The sequence below is a fragment of the Sphaeramia orbicularis genome, chromosome 12 (assembly GCF_902148855.1).
Source record: "Sphaeramia orbicularis chromosome 12, fSphaOr1.1, whole genome shotgun sequence".
NCBI classification, from domain to species: domain Eukaryota; kingdom Metazoa; phylum Chordata; class Actinopteri; order Kurtiformes; family Apogonidae; genus Sphaeramia; species Sphaeramia orbicularis.
The window spans coordinates 50,516,389-50,532,400 of record NC_043968.1 but is presented as its reverse complement, the minus strand read 5'-3'; the positions used below and the strand labels follow the sequence as shown (position 1 = coordinate 50,532,400).

General features: G+C 36.4%; 1 protein-coding gene across 2 annotated transcripts; it reads right to left on the bottom strand.

The window, feature by feature from the left end:
* Nucleotides 1-4,574: 4,574 nt before the first annotated feature.
* On the bottom strand, nucleotides 4,575-15,751 carry ccdc80l2 (coiled-coil domain containing 80 like 2). 2 transcript variants are annotated; one of them, XM_030148487.1, is made up of 12 exons: nucleotides 15,162-15,751; nucleotides 15,000-15,088; nucleotides 14,126-14,299; nucleotides 13,870-14,021; nucleotides 13,222-13,545; nucleotides 11,437-11,665; nucleotides 11,117-11,273; nucleotides 8,090-8,226; nucleotides 7,643-7,794; nucleotides 7,455-7,558; nucleotides 6,762-6,842; nucleotides 4,575-5,158 (listed from the first exon to the last, which is right to left on the bottom strand). In XM_030148487.1, exons 1-12 carry the CDS (start codon nucleotides 15,424-15,426, stop codon nucleotides 4,824-4,826), a joined length of 2,199 nt encoding a protein of 732 aa, XP_030004347.1. In that variant the 5' UTR covers nucleotides 15,427-15,751; the 3' UTR covers nucleotides 4,575-4,823. The 2 variants fall into 2 exon arrangements, with proteins under 2 accessions (XP_030004347.1, XP_030004348.1); XM_030148488.1 differs by lacking the exon at nucleotides 13,222-13,545 and having other exon boundaries at nucleotides 15,162-15,750.
* Nucleotides 15,752-16,012: the final 261 nt, after the last annotated feature.

The following is a 16,012-nucleotide window of genomic DNA, read 5'->3' as shown; positions in this document are numbered from 1 at the left end:
TCTCTGTGTTTTGATCTCAGGATTTGCCTATCCCTGGCAAATACCCTGCAGTTTCCCTCTGTGCTCAACAACTGATGCTCGATCACTCAGTGCTCGGTCAACAGGACATTTTTTGTGAGAAATGTTTCCCCTGCAACAGAACTGTGCACTGTAAAAAAGATAAAGTAACTGGGCAAGCAGAAATGTGCAATGTGTGATACATGTCAGGCTAAAGCAAAGAAATGGGTCTTTATTGACGTGGCAATCTAGTAGCTTTTGTCTTGTTTCAATATTCAGTGTGACATACTGTAGTTCTACTTCTTATGTAAAAATGCATATAGCCTATAGAGTTTTATTACTTATTATTATTATTATTATTATTATTATTATTATTAATTTTGTTTAGTTTTTTTGCACCACCTTATGCATGCACATTTCTTGCGCTTTATTCAGTTGCTGCTTTATTGAATCTAATCTAATCTAATCTAGTCTAATTGTTTTCATTTGTATTGTTAGGAGACCCTTGAATTATAATGAGAAAGAAAGGATGGAAGAACATACATTATAATACCAAGTAGGGATGTAACGATAACCGGTATAATGATAAACCGCGGTAAAATTTCTGACGGTTAGTATTACCGTTTAAATTCTAATTATTATGATAACCGTGTTCAATTACCGCACCTAGAAAACTCAAGGTACTGTTCATTTCCTGAAGAAGCAACGGCACTCCAGGCGTGTGTGCACAGTTTGTAATGTTTGGCCTCTGAAAACATAGCTGAAGGCAACTGCACAGACAGAGCTTCAGAGATTTGGGGATAGCGGCTCCCGCACAAACCTGGTCTGTCCGACTGCGGGTCAGTCCGAACAAGCAAGCGCACAGACCCGGTTCGCACTAATGTTAACCCCCCCACCCACTGATTCAGATCCTCATCCAACATTGAAACCGTCTGAATATAGATATTCAGGACAAAGTCATGTTAGTTCAAATGAGCCCAAATGAGTGAACTTCAACTGTACAAAGACACATGATGTGTGTAAAAACCAAAGGAGAGGAGGCTTTATGAACTGGAGGAACTTCAACAGTAAATCCACTGACTGACCTCCAGAGGAACTGGACCAGAGGACACTGTTGTGGTTGCTCTGTCTCTCACCAGGAGTGAACCACTGACCATTCTAGATCAGATCAGCCTAACATGTTTTAAAATCCTCATTCTTTCAGAATATTTACATTTGTTCATTAAATGGAAAATATGACTGTGTTTCACTTTCTGTTTGTGTGTACAACAGTATATATGTGTGACACTGTGAATAATTTGATCTGGAAAATGTTCAAACAAACTCCACTATGACTTGTCCAACTACTTTTTTTCACACTCAAAAACACCTCAGGAATCAATAGGAGAATTGATAAGGAATTGGATTGATAAGCAGAACTGATAATGGCATTGATATTGATCAAATCCTATCAGTTCCTCCCCTGGTGCAGATATCTTGTGTCCATAAGGTGCCAGCTTTAATGCACATTTGTATGTTTGTTGTTTACATGTTATTACTTGAATGTTTCTGCAAAAGAAAGTACATTGTGCATGTCACTTTATTAGTTTTTTTCAAAATACAACTTGGTTATATTATTTCAGTGTGTGTATTAGTACTTTTTGAACATTTTGAGCACATTTCAACAATACCGCAATAGTAATGATAACTGTGATAATTTTGGTCACAGTAACCGTGATATGAAATTTTCTTATCGTTACATCCCTCATACCAAGTGTGACTTTGATTATTTTTTTTTAACCTTGTCTGTCGTGGCCTTCCTTCTGTGAGTCCAAAAAAAACCAAAAAAACTTATGAGCTGTAGACAAGGTAACATGATTCTGACACGAATGACAGAAGATGTAATTCTAAAAGGTCTTTGAGTCACACGGTACAAAAACTGTTATTTGAACATGTTACTATTCTCATGTTATGGCTCCTACATTGTCCATATACCATCAGTGCTGCTCAGGTCACAGCAGAGCTCTGTCTTTAACTCCTTTTAGTCATATTTATCTTCATTTCATTCAATTAAATCATTTTAGACATGATTTTTATTCTACTGGAATGAGTGGAATGAGTGTTGAGCAGGATAACCCTGATTTTAAGTCACATTTTTTCATGTTGTCCATCAGTCTTTCACACCACTCCTGGTGCAACAGCACAAACAGCTTGGCTTTATTTGACGCTTTGCCTCAGACCATCCATCTTCCTCTAGACCACATTCCAGAGGATTTCAGTCAGGTTCTAGGTCTGGAAATCTGCAGCTGTATGTTGGAGTAAATTACCCCACCCCTGAAGGGGAAGCAAGGGATATTGTTTTTGATTTGTTTGTTTCTTTCTTTCTTTCTTTGTTAACACTCTAGCAGCAAAATAATTGGATGAATTCATACCAAATCTGATTAATAGATTGCCAGTGTCCCACAACAGATCTCATTACATTTTGGGAAAAGTAGGTTAATGTTTAAATTTTTTTATAAATTTTTTAAAACCCCCCCCCATTTACTTATAATGGGTGAAATTTCACATGTCTGCAGCAGCACTATTGGTTGAATTTATACCAAATTGACTTTATAGATTACCAGTGACCTAGAATGGACCTCATTACATTTTGAGAACAGTAGGTCAAACTTCATTTTTTTTATGAGTCTTTAAAATCTTCCCATTTACTTACAATAGGTGAAATATGTGCGAGGGGTGGGGTTTGTTGTGCCTGGCACCATTTGTTTATTTCTGCTTCTGATGAGGAAAATTAATTTTAGATCAATATGTGCATAAAGAGGTGTAGTTTGATGCCTGTAAATGTACCGTTCAATCTGGTGTGAGTCTTATTCTGGTTTGCTGGACTTGATGGTGGCTGATAGATTAGGTGACAACAGATCAGACCAGAGTATGATTACTTTTGCCGTGATTTTATATTCCTAAGGGCAATACTCCTGCTGTTTGATTTATTAATAATATGGACCATGTTATTAATAGCTCAAAGCTGAGGATGGCTCTGGTGTTGTTGAAGGCTGGCTGCCATCTTGAACTCTGTGCCTGTCTCTTACAGTTGAACATTTTTCATTCAGTACATTTTCTTCTTTTTTGTGATTCCAAAATCAACAAGTGAAAGAGATCTTTTAGCTCTCTTTTCAGCTGAAGTGTGAACTTCAAATTCTTTATAATTGCCTTTCCATTCATATATGTGACCTTTGCATTGAACTATTGCAACGAGCTTAAAAAGTAGTAAGATACGAAAAAGTTGTGAATAAGGTTTTAACCCATAAAGACACAGTGCTGCTTTTGTGGCAGTTCTCTATATTGACTTTTCTTATGTGATTTATTACCATGTATTATGAATTTATCCTTTGAACATCAGGTATTTTCTTATATTTAAGTCACTGATCATGTAGATGTTCATAAAAGCTCAGATTAAAGCTGATGTTATTATATCAGAAACAGAGAAAACTGAAGAAAAAAAGACTTTTTCAACGAAGTATATCATTAACTGAACATAAACCAAGAGTCTCCATCCACTGTCATTTATCAAACTCCAACTGAACGTCCAAATGGGTTATATCTGATGGCCATGAAAAGATGACAAACTGAATTTTACACCAATTATTTACATGTTTTGATAGGATTAGTGGATCAGAATTTATACATTTTAGATCAGTAGATGGTTTTGGTTGTTGGTGGCTGTTAAAATGCATTCATTTCTTTGCACATTACACTCTACTGTCTCAGCTGTTGATGTACTTGCGTGCATATGTCTTGCTTTTTTTGTTTTTCATCATCCCACAGATACATGTCCTATGACAGACTGACATAATGTATTGTACATATTGTCTAATCATAATTATTTTTGCTGGACATTACCTTGCGGTATTTCCAGGTATGTTGAAATTACTCATCAATCTCTTTCCTGGACCTTGGAATGGATGAAGTGATACAAAAAGCTCTGAATTGTGAGAATGCAGTGTTTTTGATGTGTGAATTTTCATTGACAAAAAAAAAAATCACTTTTGTTGTCTTTGTTATAGAATTATATGTCTTTGTTTATATAGCCCTTTTCATGTGTTGCAACAGCTCTGACAAAACCAAACTACACCAATAGGACAGTTTCATTGAATCGTGCTTTCTGGCACAGTTTTTGGGCATTTGTATTGTTGCTTTCAATGACTTTGCAGACAAAGAAGTCCATGCAGTTCAAAGAAACATCATAAAGACTATCCTCAGGGATGAGAGGAATAAAAAAGAAAATCAAGAAGTTTTTGTTTTTTACTGACACAGAAATGTCTGCGAATTGGTTTTAAGTTTTTTTTTTTTTTTTTTTAAAAACAGGTGTTTAGCTCTGAGTGAAAAGAAAAGAAGATTTGTTTTGCTTAAACACAACCCAGCAAACTTTCCATTTGTATGTTTTCATGTATGAATTTGTTTGTACAAGAAAAGACTGAGGTGCTGCCAAAAGTGACGATGGGTGAACACTTGTCTTATACATCTGTGGCTGTAATTACATATATTTTTTTTTTTAAAAAGTGTTTTTTATCAAGTAAAACATTCCACTGTTTTGGCTCCACTTTTCAACTTTATTGCATATAAACATGAAACATCCAGTACAATATACAAGTATCTAGCAGATGCTTTCGATTTAGATTTCATAAACTGAATGCTGTGAGTCCTACAGATGAGCTCTTGAGGTTTTTGTTGATTCGACTGCTCATGTGTAATCCAAGTATTCATATTTTTCTACTTCACCTGCATTTCTCGTAAAGAATTTAAGGAATCTCTATACTTCTTTTGCCCTCCTCTCTGTCTTCTCCTTCTCATTCCTCTGGCTGATGATAGAAATAACCCTCCTCTGCCCCTTCTCCATCAAAGCCATGATAATGTCCCCCTTCGCTGCCTCCTCTTCCTCTGTCATCAGGGCAGTGGATTCCCAGTCTCCTCTGCAGGTTCTCCTCCTGCAGCCGCAGCTCCATGGAGTCCACCAGGTCGTAGATATTATCCAAGGACCACATGGGTGATGGAAACCATGCCTTGACATCACTGTCCTTCCCCACCACCAGCATGCTGAAATAGTCCTTACTGATCTTCAGCTGGTCTCTCAGATTGTTGACTGTGTCTCTTGGTAAAGGCTCTATTTCACTCTGGCTACGACCTGGAAGAGGTGAAAATTAAATGGTGATCTTTACCTGAGTAACATCTTTGCATCTCTATATACTGTCCTGGGCCTCTGAATGGCAATAGCTAAGACCAAATGTTTTCATGTTGTTCGTACATCCCATAAAATCAGTCTGGCCTAGATCTTTCAGCTTTCACTTGGCTCAGATATAGTAATGAGTTATGGGCCAGATCTGGTAGACAGAATATTTACCACATATGGCCCATGACACAGCCAGATTTCAATGACTATCACTTGCCCTATTCTGGTCCAGACATGTTCCATCGCTAGTTCCAGATGTCACCTCAACTAGATATTAGCCAAGACCCCTTATGACCACATTTAGACCAGCTGTAAAAGCATGAATGACAACTGGATTAAGAAAAATATAATACTTGTTATTTTTTTGAGAGCCAGCTGTGGTGTTAAACTTGGCTTAAATATGACTGTCAGATGTGGCAAATGTTCTGCCAATCAAATCTCATCCACCCACAAACCATAATTCATTGCTGCATCTGCTGTGAAAGTGGGTTAAGTGGCCTGTCACCAGGAGACACCAATTTTTGCTGCAAAGGGTACAACTCGTATGACACCTCAAGAAATACTGTGACAGGAGTTCTAATTTGGTAGAGACTTTTTACTTGAACTGTTTAGATTTTGGGATGAAATGTGAAAAGTTAAGGTCACTGTGACCTATCAAAGCATGTCTTTTTATCATAACTGAAGAATTCACATATTGATTCAATGTACAAATGTGTAGTAGAGTAAACTAATGATGTTAATTTGTCCATTATTCAACACTTGTCCATCCGTGAAAATGTGATGTTTCTCCCTAGAATCATACAGTGCCTATAAACAGTATACTCAGATATTTTGAATTAATTGACATTACTTTGCAAAATGTGTTTTCACTTTGATAAAGAGAACCAAAGTCCTGCCTCTTCCATTTCATCCCATGGGACTTAACTTAGGAAAAAATGTGAACAGTGGTCAAGAGACAAATAATTTTATGATTCTGCTTGAATTGTATCACCATTTATACATATGATGTTTGTCAATTTAAAAGACAATTTTATTAGCCAAGAAAGTTCCAATAAAGATTGCAAAGATACATCTAGTTTTGTGTTGAAATGCTTAATGGACTGCATCTGTTGTTGTATATAATATGGGTAACTAGTACCAGAATGGAGACTGCTCTTGCTTATTTTACCTCAGTTTTTGAGAGTGAGGTGAATGTTTAAAAAGTGAAAGTCACTACATTCTGGTCATGTTGAAGCTACAGCGGCACAGAATAGGCCATGGAGAGAGACATTACCTCCATGACTTTAAGGTGTGTCGTCTTATGTGTTTTCACAGTCTGCTTGTGTAACAGTTTTCAAAGTGTAGATCTATAACAATTCATGACATAACTTTTTGAGTTTGGGTCCCAAGGAGACACCAAATGCATGTTTCTTGTCTCAAGCAGAAAATGTTTGGGAACAACTGCTTTAAAGTCTTCACTTCATATATTACATGAGTCTGGACAGAAATGTAGAGTTAATACGTTACTGCTTTTTCATTACTGTCCAGTTCCTTTCAGCTGTTCCTGACTTTGACTCACCATTCAGAGGAAACAGTTGGACAGTTCCTGAGGCTGTGTCTCCAACTCCAGTCAGCTTCAACATGGCAAAGTGGCGGATGCCTGTACAAAGACATAAGGATGTTTATTTTACCAGGATCTCAGACTTAATAATGAGCAAATTAATGTAGCGACAATATACTGTACAATAAAACAGTCGGTATTACCATATGATATAACTTTAGAGCATGGAAATATAGTATTACAGGTAATTTTAACATGCTCTATCCTCCCGAGAATATTCTACTGTGCAGTTTATTCAAAGGCGTTCATTACTAAGAACAAAGTTCAAGTCATCCCGGAAACAAAATGATGCACTTACTGTTTCCCTTTTTTTGCTTCACACATGCCTGATTTTGATCTTGAATTGATTCCTGATGCTTTGAGCCTCACATAAGCACGATGTAGGTCTGATTAAAAATTGCCTGTGTGGCCTTCGTTCCTGGAAACCCAACCCACTCATCAGATTAAAATGCTCTATGCTGTCCCTCAGGTGATGTTTAGGAAAAGATTGTGGTTTTCTTTAAATAGCTTAATAGCATTTAAAAACATACAGTGGAAACATTTTATTCTGCAGCTGGATTGTGAAGCCTGACTTTTTTTGCTTATTGCACCAAAACATGTTGAGCACACAGACAGAGTATTGTTCAGTACAAACTGTGTAATGTTACTCACCTAACTGACAGTCCTGTCCACTGAGAGCAGAGAGCTGCTGCTGGAAGGAGTAGTCATCCTCAGAGGGAGCAGAGATGAGCAGCAGCCTCCTCTTTGACATGAACCTACATGTCCATGAATATAATATTTGTGTAACATTGTTAAGAAGGGTTTTTTCAGGTAAAGAAGACTGGAGATCTTTACTCTACCTGAGCAGTGAATTCTCAGTTCCAGGCTGTTGTGCATCTTTGGAGCAGTCTGGTGGACTTTTCCTTTCTTTCTCTTTTTCTGGACGTCTGGATGGAAAGTTATCAATGTACTCAAACAGAGCAGGGCTTGAAGGAGGAGCCTCAAAGACTCTCTGATGGAAAGATAAAAGCAAATCCCAGCTAAACATGCCAAGTAATCTTTTTGTATGCTTTATCTGATTAACATTACATATAAAGAAGCAACAGGACTTGGCTTCATGCAATGTGGGTGAGAAAAAACTTTAAATTAAGAACAGGAGAAGCCTTCAACTTTAGCATCACTCTGCACAGCTGTGGAACTAGACTTATTCCAGATGTAGCCATGAGTTGCTAAAATAAGCATGCATGTTTATCTAAGCCAAACACAGAGACAACAACCACAGGAATACACAGAGGACATTTTCTTACATCAGGGGTAATGTCGTAGTCGGTGACAGTCATGGAGAAGAGGTCAGGGGACGAGAGCCCAAGCTCTGATCTCAACAGAGAAATCAGACCTGGATCTGAGAACTGCTCTGGAGGATTACTGAGAGGAGGCTCTGACCCTGGAACATATGGATGTGATCTGTGAATGCGTGGAATGAGTATACATACAAACCCAGGAAAATCAAACCAAGATATGGGAATACCATACAATGTAATGTAATCTAAAACAACCAGTGGAACTATGAAGCTGACTAATCCCCAAATATATTGCAGTTCCATCAACTCAAGGACAACAAAAAATATAGAAGTAATAATGCTGTTATTCAAAATAATTCATTACAACATATGTGGAAGTTTGGGAGGCTGTTAGTTCAGCGTCAGGTATGAATACAAGTCATACTCTTAATTAGACAAGCAGCAGAATCAATACTGGAATAATCACAGCAGTATAGCCATTGCTCAGCCAATCGCTCTCACTCAGGGTGCAACTTTACAAATTACAAAAATACAGAAAAAATAAACAAAAAGTCCAATAAGCATTGCCATACACATATTAAGTCAAAACTAGTACTAACACAATAACCCCGCTGAATTTTTGAGCATAAAAATAACACATTTACAACATAGTACCCATTACCCATAATGCACTGCGGCAAACATGCCACAATACATATGTGCAGGAATTTAAGTTTATTTCATGTTACCCACTTACATATACACGAAAAGTCCACCAAGGTTTTTTTGGTTTTTTAATTTAACCTCAGATGTCAGGTGCAGTTATGTAAAAGCAAAACCATGACACAACTGGCTTTAAAAACATCAGTCAGTCAAGAGGATTGCAATGCAGCCCAACCAATGAAATTTTTACTTCGTCACAGCACAGCATTGTCGTATGTGTCTACATGTGTTTACTTACTATTCACAGGCAATTACTGTTGCTTCCTGGTATATGAGCAAAGTTTTATATATACACCAGAAAAAATCCATCAGATTCATATCCAAAATAATCCAAAATATCTAATAGTTTTTTTTTGTGAATAGACTGCATTTTTGTAATACAGTAACCGAGATGTAATCTTCCATGTCCTCTGGCACGTACAATAACATGACACTGCACTACAACAAATGTTCCATACACACCCAGTGCAGTTTGAAGCAAACTTTCAAGTGAAATAACATGATGAGTAGTGCAAGTATTTTTACAGTGAAATAAATTAGACAAAGCAGAAATCCTTTAAATGCTAAAAGAAAAACAGTTTTGTTTACTTTGTTGCATTAAGGGGAATTCACCAGGAGAAGCTGTAGATATGGAACCACTACATTTGCCTTTGGTCATGCCAGACTGAAAAATACAATATGCTCCTTTGTTAGTTCAGTTTTCTCCAAAACAAACAAAAAAAAAGTTTTCATTACTTTGCTTACCTCTAGAGAAAATTTTTGATGCAAATAACCATGCATGTATGCAAAGTGCTGGCGGGATAAGTACATTTTAATATTAATGCCTGGTTGTTCATATAATCTTAACTTTCAGCCTGTCAGAGGTTAATCTTACAGAACTGGACTTAAATTTAACTACCAGTATTTCCCTCTATTGCATGGCCTGTAAATGTGTAAAATGTCAACATTTTTTGTACTTTCCAGCACCAAATAGAGAAGTGACATCAGGAGCTTTTTCACTATACAGAGCAGTAAGTAAGTAATAATAAATTCATCGCAAACTGCCTGGTTTTAAAATGAAAACCTTTAAAATTGTGGAAAATCATATTAATTAATATTAGTTAACCATGTTAGTTATCCTTAACTAGCAAGATAACTTTTGTAATCTGCAGGCTAGGAGTGAGTCAGCAGGGTTAGCATTTCTGGGTGGAGATACTTAACTGTGAGAGGAATGTGGGTCTATAAACCACATGAAAGTGGACTTATTGGTGTACTGTTTTGTATGCATAAAACACAACAGGTTAGAGGAAGTAGAGCAGGCTGATGAGGAAAAGGGCACATGAGCGGGGTTTAAGGCACAGGTGTCAAACTCATTTTCATTCAGAGGCCACATACAGCCTAATATTTTATAAAGTGGGCCAGACCAGTCAAATAATATAAATAGTAGAATAAGAACTTATAAGTAATGTCAACTCCAAAGAACTTATAAATAATGTCAACTCCAAAGTTTTCTTGATGTTTTTGAGTGAAAAAAAGTCAAATTCCATGTGAAAATGTTTACATCTACAAACTGTACTTGAACATAACATGAATATGAACAACCTGAAAATTCTTAAAAAATAAATAAATAAAATAAGTGCAGTTTTAACAATATTAGGCCTTAGTTTATAATTTATACATGTGCATCACAACTTACAGGTCATAGTGGATCTACAAATACACAAAGCATTTAGTAACAGGCAGAATATTGGTACAATTACACATACTATTCTTAAGACATTTCAGATTTTTCATATTTGCTCTGGTTATTCACATGTTTTGTAAAGGGCTAGTCTCTAAATGTAAACATTTGGGTGTAATTTTACCTTTTTTTTAAACTAAAACAAAAATAAATATTTACAGTTTTCATTATGTATAAGTTATTATGATAGTATTTTACTGATCTGACCCACTTTAGACTGAATTGACCTAAAATGATTTTAACATCCTTGATTGATAATATCTTCAGTGTAATTTTTGCATTTCACTAATTCATCCCAGGGGCTGGATTGCACCCTTTGGCAGGCCGGATTTGGTCCCTGGGCCGCATGTTTGACACCTGTGGTTTATGGTAAGATTCTAAATATAGAATAGGACCTAGTTTGTGATTCAGAGGCATCATCATCAATTGAGGGTCAAAATCTGGTCTTGAATTTATTTTGAGAATGAATAAACATCTGCAGCAGAACAAGTTAATGTTATAAGATTGTCATTCAACAACTGCCTTCAAAAAAAAGGGGTTTATGGCTGGGACCCTACAGATGCTCAGACCAAACCTGGATCCTGACGTATAAACAATATGACATTTCTTACCAAGCTGGTGGTGTTGCACTGTGAGTGTGGCGTCACTGCCTTCACCCACAATAGTTGCCAAGGTGATCTTCCTGATGGCAAGGTCACAGTGCAGCTTCTCATTCTCCTCTTTTTGCTGAATGTACAGTTTGCCATCTTGGCTGGGTGTTGAGATGAGCTGCCAGCACAAACAGATACATCACTATAATGTGTGGAAGAAAACAAATGATTTTTAACAAGAACTACAACACTATGAGGTAAGATGGAATAAAAAGCAAAAAATAAATAGTTAGGGTAAAATTAACCGGAAGACAGAGTGTCTGAATAGAAAATACTCTCACCATTAACCTTCTTGACCCCTTTAAACTCTCTAAAAACTCCTTCAGGGCTGCTTTATCCTTTTCACTTGCATCTCTGTTGGACTTCTTCCCTCTTCCCTTTCCCTTCTTTCCTTTGCCTTTGCCCTTTTTCTTTTTTTCTTTTTTGTCATCCTTTGCAGTTGGTTCGCTTTTAACCTCATTTTTTTTCTCTCCACTTCTTTTCTGGTCTTCTTCCATCACTGAATCCACCCTGTAGTAGAAAAAAATGACTGTTATTCATCCAGCACACACACAAAAAGCTTCTGTCTAGTGCAGGGGTGTCAAACATGCTGCCCAGGGGCCAAATGTGGCCCACCAAAGGGTCCAGTTTGGCCCCTGGCATGTTTTTGCCAAGTGCAAAAATTCCACAGTCTTGAATTGAATTAAGCAAAAAAAAAAATGTTGCTTGAATTAAGGAAAAAAATCTTCTATTAAGCCAAAAAAAAAAAAAAAAAATCTTCAATTAAGTAAAAAAAAAAATAAAAAAAAAAATCTTGAATTAAGCCAAAAAAAAAAAAAATCTTCAATTAAGTAAAAAAAAAAAAAAAAAAAAAAAAAAAAAAATCTTCAATTAAGCAAGGCAAGGCAAGGCAAGTTTATTTGTATAGCACATTTCAGCAACAAGGCAATTCAAGGTGCTTCACACAGGACATTGAAATAAAAGAAACAAAAATAAACACATATAAAACATTATAAAAGAAACATATAAAAGGTGATTTAAAAACAGCAAGTAAGAAAACAACACATAAAATCAAAAAAACAAAAAAAAAAAGCAAAAAACCCCTCAAATTTAGCAAAAAATCTTGAATTAAGCCAAAAAAAACCTTCAATTAAGTAAAAATAAAATCTTGAATTAAACCAAAAAAATCTTCAATTAAATTTAAAAAAATCTTGAATTAAGCCAAAAAAAAAAAAAAAAATCTTCAATTTAGTAAAAAAAAAAATCTTCAATTAAGTAAAAAAAAATCTTCAATTAAGTAAAAAAAAAATCTTCAATTAAGCAAAAAAAAAAAATCTTCAGTTAAGTTAAACAAATCTTCAATTAAGCAAAAAAAAAAAAACACCTTCAATTAAGTAAAAAAAAAATCTTGAATTAAGGCAAAAACAAAAATAAATCTAGAATTAACAACTTAATTTTTTTTTCTTTGTTTTAGTGCAAAAAATAACACTAAATTATGAAAACATTTACATTTACAAACTATCCTGTAACAATAAAATGTGAATAACCTTAACAAATATGAACAACCTGAAATGTCTAAAGAAAATTAAGCACAATTTTAACAATTTTTCTGCCTGTTCCTCAGTGTTTAGTGTCTTTGTAGATCTGATCCATAATGCACATGGACAAATGAGAAGTTGAGGAATAATATTTTTAAAACTGCACTTAATTTTCTTACGTTCTTTAATTTAAATTTCAGTTTTTTCAGGGTTTTTTTTTTTTTTTTGGGATAGTTTATAAAAGTAAGTATTTTCATAACTTAATGGGGGTTTTTTTCCCACTAAAACAAAGAGAAAAATTTGGAGTTGTCATTATTTATAGGTTATTTTGTTATTATTTTACTGGTTTGGCCCACTTTAGATCAAATTTAGCTGAATATGGTCCATGAACTAAAATGAGTTTGACACCCCTGGTCTGGTGTAAGGGGATGAGGGGGCCTGACATATCACATGTACACTCTAAATTTGAGAAGACTTAGAAATAATACAAAATATCTACACCCTGATGTATGATATACTTGTAAAGTGGCAAAATATGAAAAACAGCACCTGCCAGTCGTCACTTCCTCATTGGTTCTAGACACAGACGGAGGACTGTCTGTCTGTTCTTTGTCCTGTCCATTTGGTGTGTCCTGACCTCTGCTGGTGTCCTTCCCCTGTGTGGATCCTGCACCAGGCACTTTACGAATAACAAACCGTGACCGTCCATTCAGAATATCCTGGATTTTACTCTTCAGGGCAGCTTTTTTGTCCAGCAGAGGTTTTCTTTGTAATGACACCACAGAAGTCACATTCCCTCGCCTCTGAGGGCTCAATAGTATCTTCTTCCTCATCTTTTTCCTCACCACAACCTTCTTTTTAGTAGTTTTACACCTGATAAAACAAATTACATTAAGGTGGAGGCAGATGTTGTAAAAAAAGAACTAAAAGCATCATTTACTTCCTGACCAATTTGTGATCTTGGGCTAAATTTGAAAAATTATTTTGCACCTGTATTAAATATAAGAATAAACAAATAACAGTATTATAATTATACTGTTAATTCATTGTCTTTTTTCTTTTTTTTCCTTTTATATCATTTAGTACAGTTATTTATAGAATGAGTCTTTGTAATGACACAGCTTTAACTCAAAGTGGACAGCAAAAGCCCACTTAAATTTTTACTGCAGCAGTAAAAAATAGAGGTTTAAAATAGACCTGAAATTGGATCCTTTCCTAGTAATCTTCTCCAGTTTTCTCATGGGGAATTGATCAATGAGCTCTAAAATAGCCTCAAGTCGAACCGGATAAGGGAATCGCTCACTGACCCGCAGGTTCTTCTTCAGAACCAGCATGGTGAACCCCTGGTCCTGAAACCATCAAAAAAGTAAAGCCAGTAAAGTTGGTCAAATGAATTGCACATTACTGATAATTTCTAAATAAATCCCTTCAAAGATTATTTAAGTGTGTTTACCTGGCTGGTGAGGTCCAGGTAGTGCAGCAGTTTGGTAACTGTGTCAGGGTCCAGGCTCTCAACTGTGGCTTCACCCTGGAAAGTTGTCTTCTGGATCCGACCCTCCATCATGGCATTCTGGATGATGGTGATGATGAAGGTGTCCCTCTCTGCAAGGCGACAGTTCAGTCCATCCTGATGAAGAAAAACCAAGGAAGTAGAATTAAAGCACTTTTTCTATATTAAAAGAAACATCTTAACTTCTGCCATAAAATGCTGTGTCCTGTATACATCATGGGATCTCTGTGGGCGCTGCCTTCACTTTATCCATGTTTCTAACAGGTTCAGTTTTTAAGTGTTGTGTGTGTAATATTTAGTGACATCTAGCAGTGAATTTATCAACTGCAACTAACTAAATACCCACCTTCTCATCAAATATGGTGGTTATTAAAAAAAACCTCCAAAGGTCCTCATTACAGCCAGATGTAGTGCAATAGTAATGCACATGAAGAATTCTCTGATCTACGTTAGAAACATGGTACTGAATTGGCTCTTTCTAAAATAACTCAAACACAGCAGTCTTATTTTTGCATACATGTATGTGTATATATATACACTAACGACATAATAATGTAAACATGATCTTCTATTTCTGCAGCCTGATCCTCCTAAACCTTTGTATCTTGGCATGAACAGTGAGATTGCAATAAACAGATTAATAATAAATATGCTCTGCTCAGTTAATGGGATAATAAGGGTACACTAACATACTTTAGAACAACTTTTCAACAATGTCAACTTTCATCCTTCCTCTCATTATAATATCCCAGGACATGAGTGTATTACATTTATTTTGAAGATCAAATGACACTTTTGACAAATATCAGCACATTACCTGCTCCATGTCTTCCAGCTGTTTTTCCATCATACGAAGGTAGTTGTCATTATGTGAAGGGGCTGTTATTACCCACAGACGCTTTTTCCCTGAGAAGATAAAACGGTGAGTGGGCGTGCTGGTGCAGTTGGACACATAAACTTAACAGTTGATTTTTCTTGCCTGCAAACTCAGCCAGGAAATCCAGCTCTGATGCCAGACTGGTTGTAACCTCTCCACCTCCCCTTGTGTCTCCGTGTTCTGCGTCTCCATCCAGCCCCAGTCCCTGTTCAACTCCTGGAACAAGGTCGGAATAGTCTCCCCAGTCCCTTATGTTGGGGTCCAGATACTCGGGCTTGGTTTGACTGATTCCTGGCCGAGCAGTAACTACACTCCAGACAGCAGCCAAAAACAGCACAAAATAGTACGATTTACAGACCTGAAACATCCTTACTGATACTGCTTATTGATTGGTTTGTTGATCAGTTGGAACTGGTTAAGTCTCCCAAAAAAACATTTGTTTCACAGTGCATCCCCCACAGTCATAGATCATAAGCAGCACTGTCGTATGGGAAATATTTAAGCGTCAGTCACAAAAACCCCATGCAAAAAATCTCCATATTTTGATTTTAAAACTCCACTGAAGGCTGAAGCATTCTGTAATCCCATAAAAACCAAAACTAGACCAAATAGAACCGACAGATAAGTCTGCAGAGATGTTAACCCTCTCACCAGCAGAGAGAGCCTGAGTGGGGAGTCTTTTCACTCTGTGCTCACAGACCCACACTCCTGTTTCACATTATACACCAGCCCTGTTGTTAACAGGAAACTCCTGGAATTTTCTCTGACTTCAAAGCATTTTCTTTCAGAAAAACCTCTGACTCACACAAACACAGACACATGCGCACTCTTCACTGTAAAACCTCGGCACTGTGTAGTTAGGGTCAGGCTTCATTGACAGTTTGCATTCATACACATACATGTATATTTTGGGGGGGGGCAGGGGGCAGTATGCCCCTCACAATGTTTAGAAC

What these genes read in the sequence shown, in the direction of transcription:
- ccdc80l2 (XM_030148487.1), bottom strand. Translation starts at nt 15,426, where the DNA reads ATGTTTCAGGTCTGTAAATCGTACTATTTTGTGCTGTTTTTGGCTGCT. An exon ending in ACTACGACATTACCCCTGAT is followed by an intron (nt 7,795 to 8,089) that starts GTAAGAAAATGT and finishes TCTTTCCATCAG; the next exon opens with AGAGTCTTTGAGGCTCCTCC. An exon ending in ACTGAGAATTCACTGCTCAG is followed by an intron (nt 7,559 to 7,642) that starts GTAGAGTAAAGA and finishes ATGGACATGTAG; the next exon opens with GTTCATGTCAAAGAGGAGGC.